The 23,320-nt window shown below is 42.2% G+C and overlaps 1 protein-coding gene across 1 annotated transcript in view; it reads left to right on the top strand.

Moving 5' to 3' along the window:
- The window catches only part of ADCY1 (adenylate cyclase 1), a 217,517-nt gene extending 194,526 nt beyond the window's left edge, over positions 1-22,991 (top strand). The window contains exons 15-20 of the mRNA XM_077809215.1: positions 8,677-8,793; positions 10,666-10,812; positions 11,234-11,332; positions 19,553-19,667; positions 21,612-21,736; positions 22,653-22,991. Coding sequence (XP_077665341.1) covers positions 8,677-8,793; positions 10,666-10,812; positions 11,234-11,332; positions 19,553-19,667; positions 21,612-21,736; positions 22,653-22,991 — 942 coding nt within the window. The remainder of the gene's footprint in view (positions 1-8,676; positions 8,794-10,665; positions 10,813-11,233; positions 11,333-19,552; positions 19,668-21,611; positions 21,737-22,652) is intronic.
- The last annotated feature ends 329 nt before the right edge of the window (positions 22,992-23,320 follow it).

Genomic DNA, 23,320 nt, shown 5'->3' with positions numbered 1-23,320 from the left:
AGCCCCATTTGTGACACCGCAGTGTGAAGGATTTTCTTTTTGCTCAATGTTTTGTTTATTTACATTTGTACCAATAATTAATGCTGCTCAAACTGACTGCCCAATGATTTATAAACCACATCCTGCCTACCCCGTGCTGCATGGCAATCTAGTCCTAATAAAATCATGTTTTAAACGTCACAGAGGCATCCAGAGAGCAGTACTACTGTTAATAAGCATATAAAGATGAATCAGTTAGTTACTTATAATCTTTCTACTATCTGAAATCTGGTTTAAAATTTAGACATTTGCTGTTAGCATTCTGGATAGATTTTAAATATTCAGAACTCAAACAGAGTGTTTATTACTTATTTGTTTGGATAGTGTATGTGTCTTCGACGTTTCTACAGTGCCCATCTCTGTAATATCTCGGCCTGATTTTCATCATTGCCCCTAATACTTTATAGAGTTAACAGATGATACAGCAAAAAGAACAGGAGTACTTGTGGCACCTTAGAGACTAACTCATCTATTTGAGCATGAGCTTTCGTGGGCTACAGCCCACTTCATCGGATGCATAGAATGGAACATATAGTAAGAAGATATATATTAGCCTCTTACTGCACCTTTTCATGTTCTCTGTATGTATATATATATATACACATACAGAGAACATGAAAAGGTGGAGTAAGAGGATATATATATACATACAGAGAACATGAAAAGGTGGAGTAAGAGGCTAATATATATCTTCTTACTATATGTTCCATTCTATGCATCTGATGAAGTGGGCTGTAGCCCACGAAAGCTTATGCTCAAATAGATGTGTTAGTCTCTAAGGTGCCACAAGTACTCCTGTTCTTTTTGTGGATACAGACTAACCCAGCTGCTACTCTGAGAGATGATACAGCGTATGGCAGAGATTGTATATGTCACCTTATAAGATGGCTATCTACCACTGATTAATATGTATAGGGGTTTATACTACATGGAAAATCCAGCAATACAAGTCTGGCCCAAATCCTGAAAGATGTAGAGTACCCATAGCTCTAATTGACTTTGATGGGAGTGACAGCTGCTAAGGATTTGGTCCTAGTTTTTCTTTGTTTACTAATTGACCACAACCTAGCTCTATTATATCATGTAAATTCCACAGGCAGCACACATGACAGTTAAATACCTGAGTCTTAAAGATAGGAAATGGTGACCCAGAGACAGGTTTCTTTTTTTTTTTTTTTCCTTTTTCTTTTTTTTTTAAAGTATTTAGGCTCTTAAAGATGCAGGCAGAGATCTCGTGGGATTTTCGAAAGTGTGCAGGCACCTAACTCCCATTGGAAGTTGAAGTGAGGTGTCTAGGCTGCAGCGGACGTTAGGTACCTCAGCACTCATGGAAAGTCAGGTGCGTAGGCACGTCTGAGAACTATACTAGGTACCTATCTGCATCTTTAGGTGCCTAAATACCTTTACAAATGTGATCCCCAATGAAAAGCTTGTGGTTTTTTCCTTCACTGAGGGTTCAGTTCTGCTCTCTTAAAGCAGGCAAAACTCACATGAAACTCCAATTTCTTTCAGACAGTTGAGTTTGGTGAAAGACTGGGGTGAGGGTGTGCACAAAGAAGCAGGAAACACGGTCTGAGACATGTAAGAAATTCTCAGCGTAGACCACATGTGCCAAGAACTGCTGAATAGCCACTGCTCCTAAAACTTCTGCTACCGCAAATGTACATGAATTAAGCCAGTTTCGTTTGGAGAAAAGTGTTACTGAAACAACTGAGAAACAGGAAAGAGAATATTGTTTAATAACATTTTAGTGTGGCCTAAGAGAAACAACTAAGTAAAGTATCACATGGTAAGATTCTTCTTCAGTAATTCCCAATAAACATAGGTAATCATTAGCACTAGGTAAAAATTGACAACATGAGCTAAGGAAGGAGTAATATGATAATTCTCTAACCCCATTAACACAATGGCTGTCTCAGATCTCTTAGCTCCAATTGTGACATCAAAAGAAGTTTTGTTTGAGGAAACCCAATTTTGGGCCTGTAGCCAAAATTAAATAAATAAACAAAATTTGTTTCAGGCAGAAGTGAAGGTAGTTCACAAAGTTTAAGGTTATGTAACCAAGGAACAGAAATAATACCATAAAAATAATAATAATAATTAATAAATAATATGTCAAATCATGTGTATGAACAAACCTTGTGATCGCTACAGTTAAAATATTTGTGTACGTATTTTCTGTTCAAACTTGCCAGCATTAGTCAGCATGGAGCTGATAAAAAACAAAGTATTTTCGTTTCTGAAAAAAACTTTAAAGTAAACCAAAAACCAACAAGTTCTTACAAAAATTTCCATTTTCTCAAAAAGCCATTTTTATCCAAAAAAAAGTTTTGATATAGTTTTCGAACAGCCCTTATGTGTTTATATGACAAATCATAAGTGTGAATTGCAAATACTCACATGAGCACTTTAACAGTATGTGCAATCACAAAATTTGCTTGTACAAAAGATTCAACAAACTGTTACAAATAATGAACAAATTCATTAAAATATCAGGAACCTGAAAAAGGTTAAACTTACCAGATAAATGATTCATTGTGAATTGTTTGCCCACCTCTGACAATTACCTGTGTTTCTGGGAAGGAAAATAAGGGTAATCGTACTGTATGATTGTTTCTTTAGTTGAATTATTTAGGGAATACTAGCATGTCAGCCATTAATAATTTTCTAAGCTAGAATCTCTGTCCTAATGCAGTTTTGCAGTCTGTAGGCCAGAATTTCAAAGTTTTTTACATACCTAACGCTGAAAACCTGGCCCTGTATATTCCATATTCACAAAATTGCTTATTGATATACTGTCTCTTTCTTGTGATTTTAGTGCCCCCTTCAGGTTATATGAATGTACTGGTAAAGGAACAGTGGTAGCCCAGTTTATTTTTAGCTGTATCATCAGATAGTGAAACTTAATGTGATAATTTTTACCTAGTTAGGTACCTTACCAAAGCAGATTCATTCTTGTCTATTAACTAATTTCATAGAACATTTCAGATGATCTCTGTAACACAGAGCTTGAGAATTTGTCAGTACTTGTACACATCGTTTACTTGATAAAGGGACTTTACTCCCTCTCTGCCTTAGCTTTTTGTAGGTCTGGCTGTTATGCAACTATGTAATGCAAAGCTATAAGTCTACCCAGGTATCATGTTGACATTAGAAAACATGACATCAGAGAACTGTTTACTTTTATCAGAGGGGGAAAAGTCCTGATTTACAATATTGCAATTTTGAATTCCCAAAATGATACCAAAATGCCACTAAATGCGATAACTACCAAACTGCTGTGGTCCATATGATAGTCACTTTTCTTGTTGCTATTCCTACGAGTTCCTGTCTCATGCTTTTTCTCAATAATCTGCTTTGTTCTTGGAGCCAATACTTATATAAACAGCACGCTGTCAGCTATCCTGAATTAACCAGTAGAAACAGGGGGCACGCAGCCCAACGTTTGGATAATATTCAGGCGTTGAACTATATGGATAATATTCAGTCCCTGGCTGTAAATATCATCCCCTGTAAGTATGGGTCTATTCCTCCTTCTGCAACCCTCACACCATTTTCCCTTCTTTGTCAGCCTCTGTCTGGGCAGGGACAGGGCCCAGCCAGATCGTCTTATCTCAGCTACATGGAGGGAGGGCAACAGGAGTCTTTGCTATCCTCTTCCGAGGCCCGAGGAGGGGAGCTAGAGTCATAGCAGTCATATCCATCCCTCTGAAGGATAATGGGGTCCATAAGGGAAACAGTGACTGCCTCACTCCCCTCACCTCAGACACTTGAGGAGGGGAGTACTGGAGTTCTCTCTGCTGATGAAAATCAAAGGAAGTCTTCCTCATCTCATTTTGAGATCTGGGATATCTTCATTCGTTAGCGCCTGGTAGGAAGTCTGCAGTTGCCACTGAGACAAGGAGATCTTCTCTCTCCTTCCTGCTGACTTCCATGAAGATGAACATGGGTGTTACCTTGAGAGGTATGGGGAGGAAGGATCTCCAGAGCCTAGCAGCAGCAGAATTTTTAGTCTTCTTTCCTAACCTGTGGAATTCTTTACGCCCCTTTCCCCTGAGACTTGGGGGAGGTTCTATTCCCCACACCCACTGTCTGGTGGGGAGGAGAGGAGAGTGCATGAGCTGAAACACTACGTTCTGCTTTGGCCCAACACAGGCAGAACTAAGAGTGTATGACCAGCATGCCCCAAGCTCTGCTATCTATCTTAGGGTTTTATACTGTTGTCATCACCTTAGTATCTGAGTCCTTCCATGTAAAATCAACAGCATAGCAAAGTCCCTAGTGGACTTCATGGAGTCTCTGGCACCTGTTCTTTTTTGGGTCAAAGCTTTACATAGGATATGGTTTGGGTGTTTTTGTGGAGGGGAGTAGAGTTGTGGAATTGGTAGGGGCTTTGGAATAGTAGGGGGGTTTCATATTGTGAGTGTCCCTTATATTGGAAACTCTTCCTCAGAGGAATGCTTTGCAGTATTTCCTAAAGATGGTCAGGCTGTGGATTCACCTTATCACCTCTGAAAGATTGTTCCATAGCTGGATCCTTGGGATAGGGAATGCTTTGTGCCCCCTCTCATGCGCTTCCCTCCAGGACTTTGTGATCTGCATTGTGCCAAATGTCATAGGGGTTCATAGATTGAAAATCAGTCTTTCATGTAGCTGTGCCCTGGTCTGAACCCTGATTGTGAGTCCTCCAGGGTGTTGGCTGATATCACATGTTGATGAAGTTTGATGATTAGTACTTGCTCAATTATTTTTCCCAGGAATTGGAAGCTTGGCCTTAAAGTGGACAAATCAGAGTTAGAGGAATTCTAATCATGCACTCCTGCCTCAGATGGCCAAACAGATAGTGATTGAATAGCATTAATAGCCACGCAGTGCTTCAAATTTTCTACTCCACTTACCCAGCCCTACTGTTAGACTATTCTGATTTGACCATATGTCTCCACACATCTGTTACATGACTGGAAGAATTTGGTATACTATTATTTAACTTCTGTTCTGCCCCATAATGTTAATCTGGAGGGTATTTTGCTTCATACACAGTTATATGATAACACCTGTGGTTAACTGTGTGTGGTGACTACATGACTATGCATATTCACCATTTAAAGGTATCTTGATCCTAATAAATGCTAACAAGAAAGAAGGCCAAAACTGGAAGTGCTCCCAAAAGATAACATTACATCTGGCCTACATCATGGTGTGCACATCACCACAGAATGCTTACCTGATGGTTACATAGGATATTCCTCACACCTAACTTTATACAGTTTTGTATTCTGGTTTATTGATGTGTATTTCTTGTTTATCATTCACACTTCAATTTTGCTAAAGACTCAGCTAACTAACAAGTATCCTTTTACAGATTTTTAAGGCCAGAGAGTACCATTATGATCATCTAGTCTGACCTCCTGCATAATACTACCATACTGACCTTCAAGAATTTCCCTAGATTTCATAGGTTCCTATTTTTGAAAATGGTGGTCTTAACAAATAGACACCTAAAATTGTGCCCCAAAATCCTTACAAGGGCACCTAAATAAGTGCTCTGATTTTCAAAAATGCTCAGCTCTCAGTAGCAACCATTCAATGGGGTCTGCAAGTACACCACACCTCAAAAATCAGACCATTACTAACTAATCCTCATAACACTCCCAGGAGTTAAAAATGAAGGAATAGAAGCATTTGGTAAGGCCCACAGATAGAGTAAGAATTCAGGAGTACAGGACTCCCATTGCTGTTCTCAGAACCCTAGCTTCATGCGTTGAGTATAACACAAACCAGGATGTACGCAACTCAGTTTCAGTTTGCAGTTCAAGGAAAGCTTCTTGTTTTTACTATAAAATACTCAGACTCCACCAGTAAGGCTGCAGATTGTCATCATTCACATATTCAAATGCTTGTAGATAATGATAAAGAAACACAGTGTTTGCATCTCTAAAATAGGAGGAGGTGAGGCTGTTTTGAGAAAGCAGACAGAGTGTGAACGCTAAGCATTAAAAAGTGTCAAGAAAATACTTCACAGATGGAAAACAGAGACTTTGGTTAGACTGCAAATTGCATTCAAAGTCACTGGAGGGCTTAGCTTGAGTAAGGGATCCAGAATAAATTATAATAAATTCTTGCAGTCCAAATTAGAGCAGAAGCTGAATGCGTATTTCCAAAGGGGATGATGATTCCCAAAGAGGTCAACTTGATGAAATCAGGTTTTTTCAGGTTTCTTTTTCTGTGTCTCTTTAAAGAATGACAAGAAGTTCAAAGAACACTGTGCAGAAAATGGCTGCTAAGCAAAGCTATCTATAATTGAACAATGACTGTTGTGTAGAGATTATCAGAAAAATGCAGGGAGGTTCCACTGAAAATTTAAACTTTCCATCAAAAACAACAAAACATGCTTTCTCCTCAAAAGGGAGAGTTTTCATGAAAACTTTTCTTCTAATCCTAAGATTGTATGTATATGGGAGATAGCATGCTGATTTCTCTCCCAAGCAAATGTGTACCAGGAAACCCTCCATGTTAGTCAGTATGTGCATAGTCTTTGTCAGAAGACCAAACAGATTTTGCAATATCAGTAGTATGACAAGGTCTACATATAAAAAAAGACATTGGGAAATTTTAGGCTGGATTCTCAGATGGTGTAAATCCACCATTGACTTCAGTGGAGATATATTGATTTATAATACCTGAGAATTTGGCCCTCCATCTTTTTGCGGACTTTGCAAATAGGTAAAGAAGAATTATGTTGTGCTTGATGACAAATGTAGTGTGTGTAACAGCGTGGTCAGGGGGTTGAAGTGAAAAGAATAAATTGTACTTGCTGTGATTTCCGTAGGCTGAATTTTACCCTCCTGATCAGCAATTGTCTGATTCACTAGGAGCGTTTGGATGAAAGATCTGATTGGTACTGTATCTTGAGAAAAGACTTTGCTCAGAGCAGAGGCTAACATTTTCAAACCAGGATGCTTAAAGTCAGATTCCTAAGTCCATGTTTAGGCACCTAAATAAAAGTGGTCTGATTTTCAAAAATGCTGAAAATCCACAGTTCCTTCTGTCTTCTGCAGATCAAATCATTTATATTTGGATGCCTGAATATGGATCCAGGAATCTAACTTTAGGCACCCAGAGTTAGATTAGCTTGCAACATCCAAGCTCTTTTTGTGCGCATGCTCCTTAGTCTGTACTAGGGTGACCAGACAGCAAATGTGAAAAATTGGGGTGGGGGATAATAGGAGCCTATATAAGAAAAAGACCCCAAAATCGGGACTGTCCTATAAAATCAGGACATCTGGTCACCCTAGCCAGTACAAATGTTTTAAAATGTGCTTTTGAGCATTATCACCTGCTATAGCAAATGATAGAACAGGAGCAGGAAATTTTTTGGCCTGGGGGCCACATTGGGTTTCCAAAATTGTATGGAGGGCCAGTTAGGGGAGGCTGTGTCTCCCGAAACAGCAAGGTGTGGCCTGGCCCCAGCCTCCTATCCGACCCTCCACCCCTCTCCCACTTCTTGCCCCCTGACAGCTCCCCCAGGACTCCTGCCCCATCCAACCCCCTCTGTCCCCTGACGGCCCCCCTGGGACTCCTACCCCATCCACCACCCCCTGCTCCCTGTCCCCTGACCACCCCCGGAACCCCTGCCCTGACTGCCTCCCACCACCCCATCCAACCCCCCGCTCCTACCTGACTGCTGCCCCACCGGGACCCCTGCCCCATCCAACCCCCCTGTTCCCTGCCCTCTGACTGCCCCGACCCCATCCACACCCCTGCCCCCTGACCACCACCCCCTACTCCCCTGCCCTCTATCCAACCCCCCGCACTCACTGCCCCCTTACTGCACTGCCAGGAGCACCGGTGGCTGAGCACTGGGTCAGGCCGCGGCTCTGCAACTACGTCCAGAGCATTGCGCCCGCGGCGCTGTGCGCTGAGGCTGCGGGGGAGGGGGAAAGCGGTGGAGAGGCCGGGGGCTAGCCTCCTGGGCCAGGAGCTGAGGGGCCAGACAGGAGGGTCCTGCGGGCCGGATGTGGCCCGCGGGCAGTAGTTTGCCCACCTCTGTGATAGAATCTGTTGCCTGAATGTGTAGGGATCTGCAGCCGCATTTGGAGAAATTCTGTCATTTGCAAGTGATAAAGTCACTATTGAAGCAAAAAAGAATTCCTGTATAATGTAGAAATCATACAAGAATGCAAATATTTCTTAGGAAACTGTCATCTGCATACTTGAAATTTTAAAAAGGCATTGAAGGATTTGCGGGCCAAATCCTGAAGTATTGACTCAATCCTTGTTCATACAAACTCCCATTGGACCAAGTTGCCTTCAGTGGAGTTACACCTCTAAGGGCTTGATCAAAAAGCCCATTGAAGTCAAGGGGAGACTTCTGCGGACTTTGGATCAAGAACTAAGAGCAGAAATTGGCCCACAGACTTTAGTGGGAGTTTGCCCTAATAAGGAGTTCCGAATTTTGCCCTGTGTGTTAAAAGCAGACAGATCTTGCAGCTGTCATAGAGGGTGGTCTGTATCATTTTGCCGTGCAAGCTGCTTTTTAAAGCCTGGAGCTGGACGAAGCAATTTGAGGATCTGAATTAATGTTATGCTCATTACAAAACGGTTGTTTTAAAGAGCTTTTCCCGCTCTCCCCCTTAGGCAGAAGAAGAGAGAGATGATATGGAGAGAGTGAAGCTGGATAATAAAAGAATTCTCTTCAATCTCTTGCCAGCACATGTTGCACAGCATTTTCTTATGTCTAACCCTCGGAACATGGTAAGGCCAGGGGTGAGAGGTCGGTGGGGGGGAATAAGCACGTGATGATATGCATGATTTGTGTGTGGCCGCCAGGTCAGGGAAATTATATATTTTCTTCAAAGCTTGACACATTTACATTTCATACGCATTAAAGTGAATTAAAGTGAATAGTTCTGGTAAAAGCCATTGTCAGATGTCAGGTCCGGGTTATTTTCCCTTTCTCGGTAGCATTCACCTTTTCTGAAGGACTTCAGTACAATACCATTCAGGTGAATGAGGTGTCATTCAGCATCAATGGCGTTGAGTGCCGACATGCAAATAACCAATTTCTTTTTCAATCAAGTCAAAAGATCAGAGTTTATTACAATCTTCCACTGAGATCAGTTTGGTTCTGAATAGAATATAGTGTGAAATATCAGATGCTTCCAGTTGATCCACTCAGGTTCTTGAAATGTGCCTCATTTACAAAAACATAAATTTAAAAGTCAAAATAAGGAATTCTACACACCCTAGAAGGATATAGTAAGTTTGAGGGTGAAAACTAGTCTCAAAGCTTGGGCAAGGGAACAAACTGCTACAGAATATCATGGAATCACAGTAATTGGGAATACTTGAGAGTAGAATAATAATTATTCATAATAATAATAATAATAATTAATATCTAGGCATCTATTTGTTAAGGGAAGAGTGTGGGAGTAATTAAATCCTGTAGTAATGCAGGGGATGGGCCACTTGACCAACTAATGACACTATGAATTATTACTGTTATTGTTAGTGTTGCAGTAGCACCTTGAAGGCCCAGTCTGAGGTCAGCATCCCATTATGCTAGGTAGTAAACGTGAAATCCATAAGAATGTTTAGGACTACATTATGGTTGCCCCGATGCAGCTTTCATGGAGGGGGTGGAGGGATTGTGCAGAGAGTTCCTTACCCACCCCCCACACCTCCATTGCACATCTGTAGGGAAATGTGGGTGTGGGGGAAGGTGCTAAAGCTACAGAAGAACTAATGGACCCCACTTGGCCATTAGTTCTGGCCCAGTGTGAGGGTAAGTCCAAGGCCCTGCCCTTCCCCATCCCAGACAGCTGCACCACTGGGCTCATCCTGCTCACATGGACTAAATGGAGACAGGAGCAGTTCGCCCGCAGGCACCAGTGCTCCAGCAATACTTCTGCTGCCTATCCCCCGCCTGGCCAAGCCTCAGGAGAGGCATGATTGAGCCTTTATAATTATTTGTTGTACGAATGCAAGGCATGCGTGGACTGTACCTATATCTCGCAGTAAGAAGATGGTGGAGCAAATAAACAGATACAACCCTATATATTGCCCCAGCTCACAGCCTCAATACTCTGGCTGCGTTTTGTGTGAAGGACTTGGCTCTATATGTAATATCTTGTAACAAGAAGAAGCTGTCCCTTCCTCCCTCAGCCTGCTCTGTGGTAGCAAAGCCACTCTGTAGTGGCTGCAGCATGTTCAGTGCGGCAGTAGCCCCATACAGCCATAGTTGCTCCTCTTTTACAGGAAAGAATGGCCAGTGAACCTTCACAGTCTTTCTTTGCTTTCATCACACACTCTGTTTCAAGCTCCCATCTCTCAAGCACGGAACCTTCTAGGAGTTCTCTAAATCCTATCCCACTTTGCACTGCAAAATTACACTGTTTGTGCTGCATCTCGGGCCCTCTACGGGAGTGGGTGGAAAATGAGGCAGGACATGTCATAGGAAATAACACAACATTCTACGACCTGTTTCATTTGTAGGACAGAGCTTGGTAAACATTATGAAATTTCTCTTTAACAAAAGTAAATCTGAGCTCAAGAAATCACAAGGATGATATTGCCTGTTTATGTCAATCTCTAATTTTAAAAACCCATATAATTCAAAAATTGCAGGACCTTTATTACCAGTCATATTCACAAGTGGGAGTGATGTTTGCTTCCATCCCAAATTTCAACGATTTCTACATTGAACTGGATGGCAATAACATGGGAGTGGAGTGTTTACGCCTCTTAAATGAAATTATTGCCGATTTTGATGAGGTAAGGTCTAAACTCTCTGTCATTTGATCTTACTGAGTCTACCAGACTTCTGCCAATTCAAGATTATTTGTGGAAAATTCCTCTTAGTTTGGCTATCTAATAATTTGACTCTGTAAACATCTGATTTCAGTGGGAGTTAGGAGCCTAGGTGCTTTTGTAGATCCCATTAGGCACCTATCTGCCTCTTTACATGCTTAAATATCTTATAAAATCTGGCCCAAAATGCCCTTAAAAACATTTATGTCTGATGTGGCTCCCACAGACGTCACTGCGAATATTGCCACTGGCTTGAATGGGAACAAGACTGGGCCTATAAAGATTGAATGGTTTATCAACTTTAATATGCACATATTTTCAGATAGCTATGGTTTGTTGTCTAAAATATTATGTAATGTTTAACAGTTTTATGTTTTAAACAAAGCTTCTGGACAAAGAATGTTATAAGGACATAGAAAAGATCAAGACAATTGGCAGTACATATATGGCAGCGGTAGGACTTGTACCAACTACAGGAACGAAGGTAAGCTGGTCAAACAACATAATGAAAGACTTTGTGTACTCCATGTGCAAATGATGCTACTTCAGTCTCCAACTGAACTACTAAACACCATCAGTTGTAAAAATACGGCTAGAAATATAACTGATAACAGTTTGATTTCTTTGCAACAATTTACCTTCTTTACATCTGAAAAACAAACAATAACTTAAGATTCTAGAGATATAATGTGAGCATGGTGTGCTGAGCATTAGCCACATGGTTAAGACTTGGGGCTTGATTCTGTGCTCCCCTGCACCCTATGTAGTTATCTTCACCAGGGCAAATTAAGTGTGAAAGCAACCTGAGCAGAATGGAAGTGTTTTACACCCACTTTGTACTCGTGTCAGCCCCATAAGTGCAAGAGAGAAGCAGGAAGTCCTGCAGTGACAGTTCCACCAGAATATAACTTAGGGATCATTTGTTTGTTAAAGAGTCTGAGGCCAAATGTAGACATTGGTCTACATTTCCAACCAAAAACCCAGAAACAGGGAGGGTAACTCAGGTATGATTGGTTTCAGAGTAGTAGTCATGTTAGTTTGTATCAGCAAAAACCGAGGAGTACTTGTGGCAGCTTAGAGACTAACAAATTCATTTGAGCATAAGCTTTCATGGGATAAAGCCCACTTCATCAGATGCATGCAGTGGAAAATACAGTAGGGAAGATATATATATACAGAGAACATGAAAAAATGGGGGTTGCCATATCAACTCTAACGAGAGTAATCGATTAAGGTGGGCTATTATCAGCATGAGAAAAAAAACTTTTGTAGTGATAATCAGAATGGCCCATTTCAAACAGTTGACAAGAAGGTGTGAGTAATAGTAGGGGAAAATTAGCATGGGGAAATTGTTTTTAGTTTGTGTAATGACTCATCCAGTCCCAGTCTTTATTCAAGCCTAATTTAATGGTGTCCAGTTTGCAGTTTCCCGTTGGAGTCTGTTTTTGAAGCCCCCAACTAAAACCTTATATCTTCCTACTGTATTTTCCACGGCATGTATCTGATGAAGTGGGCTTTATCCCACGAAAGCTTATGCTCAAATGAATTCGTTAGTCTCTAAGGTGCCACAAGTACTCCTCGTTCTTTCAGGTATGACAATTGAACTGCCATGCTGGTTCCTCCAAAACCCATCCATTTCCATCCTTCCCCTCATCCTTTCTCTAGCCCCAACCCCATAGTTAAACTTTGGTCTTTTTTCTCCACTTTTTTCCTCCTGTTATTTATTGTCTTATTTTAAATTACACTGTAAGCTTTTTGGGGCAGGGATCACGCTTTTCCAAGTGTTTGTACAGAAGCTAGCACAGTGAGGGCTCCTTTGGGCACTAACATAGTATAAATCAGAATAATCACAGCAAGTCTGGAGTTGGACTTCTATATCAAAGGCCATGGTCAATGCATTTTAGCATGTACCCCCTCATTTGTCCATGCCTGATCTGATGTCCATGTCCATGAATCACAGAGGCACCCTTGAGTGAGCTGAAATAGAATTGCAGAATAACAGTGCACTGGAGGGCAAAAGGGCTAGAACAGTGGTTCTCAAACTTTTGTACTGGTGACGCCTTTCACAGAGCAAGCCTCTGAGTGTAACCCCACCTTATAAATTAAAAACACATTTTTATATATTTAACACCATTATAAATGCTGGAGGAAAAGTGGGGTTTGGGGTGGAGGCTGACAGCTCGTGACCCCCCCCCCATGTAATAACCTCAGAACCCCCTGAGGGTTCCTGACCCCCAGTTTGAGAACCCCTGGGCTAGAATGAGCCATGAACTTTTCAAGGAGACAATTAACCTCGTTAAATAAATAAAAAACAAGGCTACAGCTGAATCAACTATTGGGATCAGTTTGGAATATATCCCAGATAATAAATATTGTGTGATTGTAGGATGCCTCTGATTGATGCTTTTTTTTGCCATTCCTAATTCTCTTCATTTCTGCGCTACTGTTAAACGAACGTAAATCCAAACCTACAGAGATGTATTTTTAAAATACTTGTGTGTGGTAAAATTGTTGACTCTAATTGGGGTCCTGAGACAGGCAAAAATTGATCACTTGAATTTTGTATCAGTGTGATCTCAGGCAAACAAGCAACGGCATACCAATATGTCTGGTATAAATGCTCTTTGAACTAGAATCCCAAAAACAAGTGTGTTATTGGGTAACTCCAGCAGTGTATGTTTCAAAAGCTAAATATGTTTATCTCATGTATTGTATATTTGCTAGCAGAGGAGTCATTTGAATTAGTCCAGTACTGAAAATATTCACTCAAATGTTATAGTAGAGATTTGAAGCCTGGGGTCTTAGGCAGAACCTGAACTTGAGGAAAAAAATACAAAGCCCAAGATGGGCAAACAAGGACAGAGGTGGAAAACACTGCCGAAAGCACAAACTCTGCTAAATAACAGAACAAATAAAGAAAAAGTAACTAAAGACTAAGAGAAATGCTAAATAAAGTGAGGTATAGCCAGGCACAATGGTTAAAATCATATAGAAATTCTCTTACAAAAATATCCTAATTATTTTGCCATGAAAACAGAGACCGCAAAGGCCAAAATTTTAGACAATTTTAGAATACATAGATTTTCAGTTCTGCTCTGCTCCCTTTGTGTTGTTCATGTGGTACAACATGATACAAAGAGAGTAGGAACTCCCTGAGAGTAGGAACTCACCTTCTGGAGATTTCCTGGTATGAAGAAGTCCTCATCAGGCATAGGTGTAGCCAGCCTTTTGTGTCCCTCCTGTTCCTCTCATTTCACATAGTACTAGAGATGTGGAAGGAACACAGCCAGAGCAACCCCATTTAGTATATGGTCCCAAAGGATCATTGCCAGCTGATGTAAATTAGTGCAGCCTCTAGGAAGCTCTCCTACCCGGGGCCCAAGGTGGAACCAGGCACAGAATCAGGCTCCCTGACATTTACCCATCTCCTGTGTGCCAAGTAGATCTCAACTGCAACAGAAAATCTGACCCAAGCTTTAATTTTGCACTTCTGGGTTTGTGCCTAAAATAGATTGTGGTCACATAATTGTGGGTGCAGATAATTCTAAATGAGAGGTGTTAGACATTTGACTATCTGATGAACCCATAGATCGAGTAGCTAGATGTCTCAATCCTTTTTGTTCTTCTTTGAGTAGTGTCCCTATGGTTACTCCATGTTTAATGATGTGCATGTGCCCATTCACTCTTAATCAGAGATTTTCACCAGGAGCACCTGTAGATCCATGCCTGCGCTCTAGACACCCTTGTGCCCTGATACTGTGGGAATATAGGGAGGGGCAGACTCACTGCCACTCTAGTTCCTTCTCAACCGCCTGCAGCTTCAGACAGAGCATCCCGGTATCCATTAGCCAGCTATGTGCCTGGCTATACCTCACTTTATTTAGCTTTTCTCTTAGTCTTTAGTTACTTTTTCTTTATTTGTTCTGTTATTTAGCGGAGTTTGTGCTTTGAGCGGCGTTTTCCGCCTCTGTCCTTGTTTGCCCATCTTGGACTTTGTATTTTTTTCCTCAAGTTCGGGTTCTGCCTAAGACCCCAGGCCTCAAACCCTACCAGCAACAGACATTCAACAGAGAGACTCACATCCCCTCCAAATATAAGATCTGCTTAGGATTTTAAAGCAGATCTAAAAAACGGAGGGAGGTCAGAGTTAAATTCCTGCCTATGGAGCACTCTCTGAGATCACAGGGTCCAAGTCACCCAGATTTACTAAGAAAGTTGGCTCTTCTACAGCAACCTCTTAGTCAGCAACAGCCTTGAAATGCCCATTTTGACCCATTGGTTAAGGGTCACTAAACTTTTTACCCCAGATCCTATGTTGTACCTATCCCCTCCACCCCCATCTTTATGAGGATCCTCTCTCCCATTTCTTAACTTCCTGGGAGCTCATCACCTCAGAGAGATGGTGTCAAGCAGTCTGGAGAGGCTCACAAACATGGGAGCCAAGCTCTGGGCAGACTGTCAAGAAGAAGGCACAAACCCCAGATAGTTTGGGTGTTCTGTCATTAGATTTCGTCAACCAAGTACCAAGTGTGAACTCCACAAACACTATAAAAGCCTTACCAGGGAGTCACAGACAGTTCCCTTGGGCACTCCAGTCTGTCTTGCCACCTAGACAGGCTTACCTGTGTGATAAATGGTCCCTTATACCAAAAATCACAACAATATTCAGGTTACGCACAGTCCTAAAGTACCAGTCACTCACCCCAGGCCAATTGCACCCCTGATCTTTCATCAAACACAGACCTTGTAGACAGTCTTGTAATAAACTAACTAATTAACCAAGAAAAGAAATAAGGGCTATTTACAAGGTTAAAGCAGGTAAACATATGCGTATAAATGAGTTAGTCTTAGGTTTCAAAAGGTGATAGTAGCTGCTATCTATGCAAGCTCTGTATGTCCTTTAGGGATAACCCAAACTAAGCAGCTTGGGAATCCCTTGCTTATGCTTAGAAATATTGCCTTCTCCAAATCCCAAGAAGCATAGTGATGATAGTTTCTCTTTAACGGGGATTTTTATTCCCTTCCCCCAGCATTCAAGCTGTGATGGGTCAAGGGCTTGTGTATATACCCTCTTCATGGGCATAGGGGAAGCAAACAATAAAGTCTTTTGTCCACTGATGTTCCACAATGGCTTGTCTGGTGCCTATAGGCCGTCTTTTGATGGGGAGGAGATGACTTCTCTTGTGGTAAATTAGTATTTCACACTTGGTAATGCTTGTCTCCTGACTGTGGGGTTTTCAGTCTTAGGGCATGGCTACACTTGCAGATGTAGAGCGCTGAGAGTTAAACCAGCCTTTGGAGACCGCACCAGGGAAAACGGTGCCATGTGTTTACACTGTCAGCTGCAAGCACAGTGGTGTGGCTACATTAGCAGCTATTGCAACTTCACAAAGAGCAATGCATTGTGGTAGCTATCCCAGTGTGCAAGCGGCTGCAACTTGCTTTTCAAATTGGGGGGGAAGGGCGAGTGTGAGGGGGAGTGTGTTGTGTGTATGTGGGGGAGAGAGAGTGGGTTTTTGAGGGTCTCAGAGCATGTCAGCATGCTGTCTTGTAAGTTCAAACAGCAGCAGACTCCCCCTTCACCCCCACACACCCACACTCATAACAGCAGCATTCCACACTAATGGCTTGCTTTGTCCCGCAGCAGATAAGCATGCCGGCTGTCAGAAACGAAGCTTTGAAAGGGCATATCCGAATTTCTGTAGCCAATTGCAAAACAATGACAAGAGTGGCCACTTGAATTCAGGGGATTATGGGACGTTTCCAGAGGCCAGTCACAGCACAGTAATGCAACACCTCGTTCACACTGATGCCGGGGCACAGCAAGCTTTATGCTTCTCATGGAGGTGGATTACCAGGAGCGCTCCAGCTGCAAGTCCAGACCCTCTATGTGCCTTGCCAGTGTGGACACATTGGAAGTTAGGGCACCCGGGGCTGCTTTAATGCGCTGTAACTTGCAAGTGTAGCCAAGCCCTTAGCAAACATTTTTATAGTTGCAGAGCAAACACTTAAATATTACCTTGTAACATGAAATACAGATATTATAAGTGAGATTAATACATTTAGCATCCTACAAGCATTTCATAAAGTCTAAACACTAACCATATTCTTATAACTCTAATATCTATTTTAACGCTGCTAACACACAGGTGAGCCAGATTGGTTTCCAGCTATCCATTTGTCAGTATTCCAGGACCTAGGCACCTTGGCGTGAGCTGGCAGCTGGTCTGCCAGTGTCACAAACGGGATCCTAGGAGTGATTTCTACAGGCTTTTCCATCCAGTTCAGCTCCCGACCACCCCCCATACCTCCTCCCTCCCTCTTCAGGAACCCATTTTACAAAGACCTCTTAACGCAGAAGGTATAATCCCTGCTAGCTCTTGGGATAATCGAATCTGTTCCACCAAACTTGGTTGGGAAAAGCTTTTCTTCCTGGTACTTTCTCATTCCCCCCCGCGACCCCCAAAAAAAGTGTAGGGTAATTCTGGACATGAGGATTTTAAACACTTTTGCCCACTCCCAACAGTTCAGAATGGTAACCATAGCAACGATAATTCCCTCCCTAGGTCTGGGAGATTGGTCTGTTTCCCTTGACCTTCAGGATGCTTATTTTCATGTTAGGAGTACTTGTGGCACCTTAGAGACTAACAAATTTGGTGCCACAAGTCCTTTTCTTTTTGCGAATACAGACTAACCCGGCTGCTACTCTGAAACCTATTTTCATGTTGTCATTCATCCCTCAAACAATCCCTGCATGTTGTGGTAGGCTGGGATCATTGCCAGTATTGTGTCTTATCCTCAGGCCTTTCCATTGCCCAAAGGGTTCTTACCAAAGTTCTGTCAGCCATAGCAGCTTATCTTCACCAGATGGGCATAATCATCTTCCCCTACCTGGAAAATTGGCCTCTGAAAGGTTGTTTACTTATTGAAGCACAGACAGCAATCAGCAAGGCCCTTTCTCTGTTTCACTCTCTGGGCTTCTGTCTCAATGTGCCTTGCATAATGACAGGTTTCAGAGTAACAGCCATGTTAGTCTGTATTCGCAAAAAGAATGTAGCTCACAAAAGCTCATGCTCAAATAAATTGGTTAGTCTCTAAGGTGCCACAAGTACTCCTTTTCTTTTTGTCTCAATGTGGAAAAGCCTATTCTAACACCCACACAATATATAGATTTCATCAGGGCCACACTGGACTCTGTCTACCAGAGTGTACTTCCTCAAGGACAGATTCGCCACAATGTCCAACCTTGTTTTCACAATTCAACAATGTTCACAAACCACTGTCTTCAAGCATGGTTGAAAACCATCTACACCCCCAACAATCACAGTCTATCCAAGCAGGTGTCCATTGCTCAGAAAGTCCTCGCTTCACTAAATTGGTGGAAGGACCCACAAAATGGGTTTGTGGGAGTTCACTTTCTACAGCTTCCTCCCACAAGGATTATCATCACAGATGCTCCCTGATAGATTGGAGCACACAGTTCCAGAAACTGACAGCACAGGGCAAATGGACCCCTCAGGAGGTGAGCCTCCATGTCAACATACTGAAGCTCAGAGCAGTTTGTTATGCTCACTAATAGTTCTCACCACACATCAAGGGGCACCCAATCAGAATAATGCTGGACAACAGAGCAGCAATACAACGCATCTCTCTGGGGACCACTCTGGACTTCCCCCAGCTAGACATGTCACATACTCACCATCATGAGCCCACCCAGTGAGCTGCCTGCTCGCCTACCACGATTCATCCCATCCCAGCTACCAAAGCCTTCCTGTGCAAGCCTTCCTGCCACCCCACCAAAATCATCCCCCTGCACTGGCCCCTCCCCCTCTCTCCCACCCTCTAAAGTTGTTCCACGTTTTTCACTTTGAAAATCTGTTCTACCTATTCATATTTAATCTTGACATAATTCAGATTTAATCTCTACAAAGGACCTAGACCTTGAAGGGTACGACCAGCCTTCACCACCTACTGAAAGCAAGGGAGATAAGTCTTCTCCATTCTTCACAGGATTGAGTCCAGTCCTGCACCACTCAGGTCAACAGGAATGTTGTCAACAGGAGCAGCATGAAGCCCTCAGAACCCATATAGTTATCAGTTACCACAGAAAGCAATGCTTACAACGCTGAACAAATAGTTGTTGCCCAGCAGCAGAAACAATTTTTCCCATAGTAATTTTGCTTTCCTGTTGTTTACTCATCTGTTGCTCCTCTCAAAAACACCTGAGGAAGGCAGGAATCCAGAGCATTTGAGTTTCAGACAGAAAAGATTATGGTCAAAAGTAACGACAGCTCTGTCTTGAAGTTTAAGATGGTAGTAAATTCTTGGTAAGTCATGTGCCAGAGCTGCAATGCTAATCCATAATAAATAGACAAAGATTTTCAATTAATGTAATGTAGAAGGAGGAGCTTCATATAACCTTAGGCTTTGGCCACATCTGAGTTGTTGTTGTGATCCCTTTTTCCCATTGAGTGTCTGTGTCTGAATCTCCTGATTTGTCCCCATGACTCCCAGAAGTCAAAAAGAGAAACAAAAACAATTCAGCATTGGAGAAAATAATGCAAATATTCGAAACACAATTGAAAGTTCCATTTCACGTTTAGCAAAACAGTTTAGATGCAGTTGAGAATGAAGGGGTATGGCAGTGTTTTATCTGGCTCAAACTACTGTGTAAATGTAATGTAAAATGTTATTTTGTATCTAGGCTAAAAAATCAATTTATTCCCACTTGAGTACACTGGCAGATTTTGCAATAGAGATGTTTGACGTTCTTGATGAAATCAACTATCAGTCTTACAACGACTTTGTCCTCCGAGTTGGTAAGTTCTGTTTCTAGAGTTAGCCTATAAAATGTAGCATTGCTGTTGGCTGCCTTCCCCATTTTATCTGAAGAGGTTCAGTAGTAGAGAATTGCCTATATCTTTGAATGAAAATAGCTCATATTCATGCTCTTGAGTGAAACTTGGAGCCGGAAGAGTCTAGATCAATGGCCATTTTATCATCAGCATGTTTGCACAAGTGCCATTAATTTAAGGGGAGTTACACATGCAGAAGGTGAGAATGAAGGCATCAAGCTTAAGGGTGCTAGTCCTTATGTTCAGGACCAATTCCAGTTTGGTTAGTTATGTGATGCTTAGCTAAAATTCTTTTGGAGTTTCAATTGCATATGGTTCGCTTTCATTCCCTGTCATACTCTGTTCTCTAATATTGCTGTGCATTGTTAAACTGCTGCAGCATTCCACTCCAGAGCCAGCAGTACTTCACTGGTGTGCGTACGTTTTGTGTGCAGATATAGATTGTACAATGCTTTGGAATCTTTGAGACCTTTCTCATGTTATCAAAAGGATTCTTGCATTTAGCTCATTTCCTCTCCTAGTTGCTGCAGCTTCTGCTTCCTCCAACAAATCAACCCCTCCCGCTCCCTCCTTTAGCCCTCTTGTGCCACACACACACATGCTCTCCTCCACGTGAAGGATTGCGCTGTGATCCTCACCCCTGAAAGCCAGTTCCCTTCTGCAGCCTTCGTTGCTTCAGTGCCATCTCTCCTTCCAGCCCTTCCCCAACGGTAACTCCAAGGCTGTTCTCATCTCAGTGAAATCCTCTAATTTGACATGCTTCCCCCACCCTCACCCCCTTTTGTTTCCCAGCCCATTGGTTGAGTTGTGCACTCAAACTGGAGCGGATCAGTTGTGGGCTCAAAGTGGAGCAGATAAACTAGCAGCCAAGTGGTGAAAGTGGTCATAGACCATGATATCAATAGTGAGGAGAGGCGAGTCATGCTACAGTCCTGAACTCCCCCATCATCCAGCAACTGAAAGCTTTCCTCCATCACTGGTACAATGCCTTCCTCCAAAGTGTTCTTAGAAGACCACACTGTGGCTGGCCATGCACAAGTGTGCAAGGGGCAGACAGAGCACCAGGATCCCTCTCCCCACTTAACTTGTGCAACTTCTCATGGGGAAGCCACAATTCTCGTCTTGGCACGGGGGCTAAGACCATTAGAACCAGCAACTGTGCAAGACACCGCAAAAGGGGGTAGGGTCATGCTGCTCCTCAATTCCACACTAACTGGTGAAATCAGCATAGGGCCTAGGAGCTAATATTGTGCCTCCAAAAAGGAAATATATGTGCCAGTTCTGAGTGCTTCTCCCCGATAGTGCTCCCAGAGAAGCCTGTGTGCATGCAGAATATATCCCTAGTCTGGTGCTGGTATAAGAATTTCTCATGTGACCTGCTTTCCCTTGCCCCAACTCCTGATGTTTCCCAGCCCAATGGCAGTGCAGGGTCGGTGCACTCCCGCTTAGGAGGCTGTCTCTTAAAAAGCACAACAGAGCCCATAAGAAGTAATCAAGGGTCAATAATCTCTTGCCATGACCTGTAGAAACTTCCTCTGTGCTACTAAACAGCTGGACACATTTTATGCCGGAAGTGATTCTTCCTCTCCTTCTCCTCCTCCCTGCCAGAAGATTGAAATTGAGAATTTCCCTCATGAGATTAGAACAGGTTTTTTTTAAATTTGAGTAAAATTAACGTTACATTTCAGGTGTGCTCTGTGTGCCTGTATAGGTCAATTTCTAACACTCTTCGGGATCCTGGGTGTTGAAAAGCTCTAATATAAGAGGATGCTATTGTGTACTATGACAGGTAAAAACACTGAAGTCATTTATGGCGAAACAGGTGGAAAGAGCAACTGTTTCTCTTAGATCTATGTCACAGCACTTGAAGCAGCAAAAACGAAATAAAAGCCATTGTTCTGATTTTAGGTATTAATGTTGGGCCTGTAGTGGCAGGAGTTATTGGGGCCAGAAGACCACAATACGATATCTGGGGTAACACTGTGAATGTTGCCAGCAGAATGGATAGTACTGGAGTGCAGGGTAAAATTCAGGTGAGTATATTCCAATCACTCTTTATCAGTTTGAAGTTCCTGTTTATTAACAATCCTATGATTACATTTTCAAGGCTGCTTAGAAAGCTCAGCCTCATCTCTTCACGTTTCTTATGAAGGCAGCAACATCCCCAAGGTGATTCAGGTGCCTGCTGTGTAGTTATTCTTCTGTTATCTGTTCCACTGCTTTGAAGTGGTGAAATCAAAGGATCAACAAACCACAAAGAGAGGTTTCACCTTCAAATTCCTGCCGTACTGCACTCCATTGGATTATAGGCCTGAATCTGCAGTCTTTACACAGGCCAGTCATCCCCAAACTTCCACTTCACTCTGGGAATTTTGCCTGAGTAAGGACTACAGGATAAGGACCTATATCAGATTACATTCAGTCACATCTTGTATAGATTGTAGAATCTTTCTGGATGAAAGGCGCCACACTCTTGTAAAATATTATTAATCTTTGAGATTGTCCTGAAACAAAGCTCCAGCTCCCAGCATGGACTGAACTTTGGGGAAGCCTGTATCTGAACTTCACATTTGGTTAAAATCTCTGTTGCTGTAAACTAGCTTCAATGAAGCAGTACTAGCTTACACCACCAGAGATTAGGCCCTATGTTTCTAATGAGTAGAACCAAACTCCAGATCTGAACGCCGCAGAACTTTGGAGTCCTTCAGTTCTAGATCGGAAATTTTCTCCTTAGGGCCCATCTCATTATTAATTATTATAATTATTGCCAGCAAAGCACATACCAGGGAAAACCAAAACCAATAGTTATTCATTCATTCCATGGGGCATCTTTCATCCCAGTTAAAGAAAGTGCCATAGAGAAGTATAATTCTGCTTTCTTACTCTAGGATTAACCCTAGCTAATTGATAGGAATGGTAAAATATAATACTGGCTCTTCTTACCCACAGGTGACAGAAGAAGTTCAGCGGATATTAAAGAGGTGCAGTTACGAGTTTGTGTGCCGAGGTAAAGTCAGTGTAAAGGGAAAAGGCGAAATGTTGACCTATTTTCTTGAAGGAAAGGCCAATGGAAATAATTCACAACCACGGTCTTTAAACTTAGAGCGGAAAATGTACTCCAACGGGAGAACAAACATTCAAACCAAACTGGGCACCAGTTGTCCATCAGTGTCCTCAGTCGCCAGCTTTACTGTAAAAGCTGGGCTTGGAGCACTTCAAGCATCAACAACCCACACAAATCAAACATTACATTACCTTCCTTCTGTGCCAGCTGTGAAAGAAGTATAGAGCAGAGAAAATTTGGTTACGGCATTTGCAGTGAACTCAGAGAGCAGAGGTTGTCTGAATTTTCACCAGGAGGTCAAGGATCATAGGCCATGGCATCAACCAAGGATCACTACAACCCAACCAAAGAGAACTTGGGAACTGCATAAACGAACTCTTGGAATGGAACAAATAAGGGCTAGCAATTCTGTTAGGAAAAGTCTAAACCCAATTTTTTGGAAATATGGAATATTTTCTTGGCATTTTTAAAGGATAAATGCTATAATTGAAAAAAGTGTACACATGACACTGTATTTGTGTGTGTGTATATATATATATTTTAAATCTATATA

Source organism: Eretmochelys imbricata, chromosome 2, assembly GCF_965152235.1.
Source record: "Eretmochelys imbricata isolate rEreImb1 chromosome 2, rEreImb1.hap1, whole genome shotgun sequence".
NCBI lineage: Eukaryota > Metazoa > Chordata > Testudines > Cheloniidae > Eretmochelys > Eretmochelys imbricata.
The sequence above is the reverse complement of the archived record's forward strand: the minus strand, read 5'-3'. Positions and strand labels throughout refer to the sequence as shown.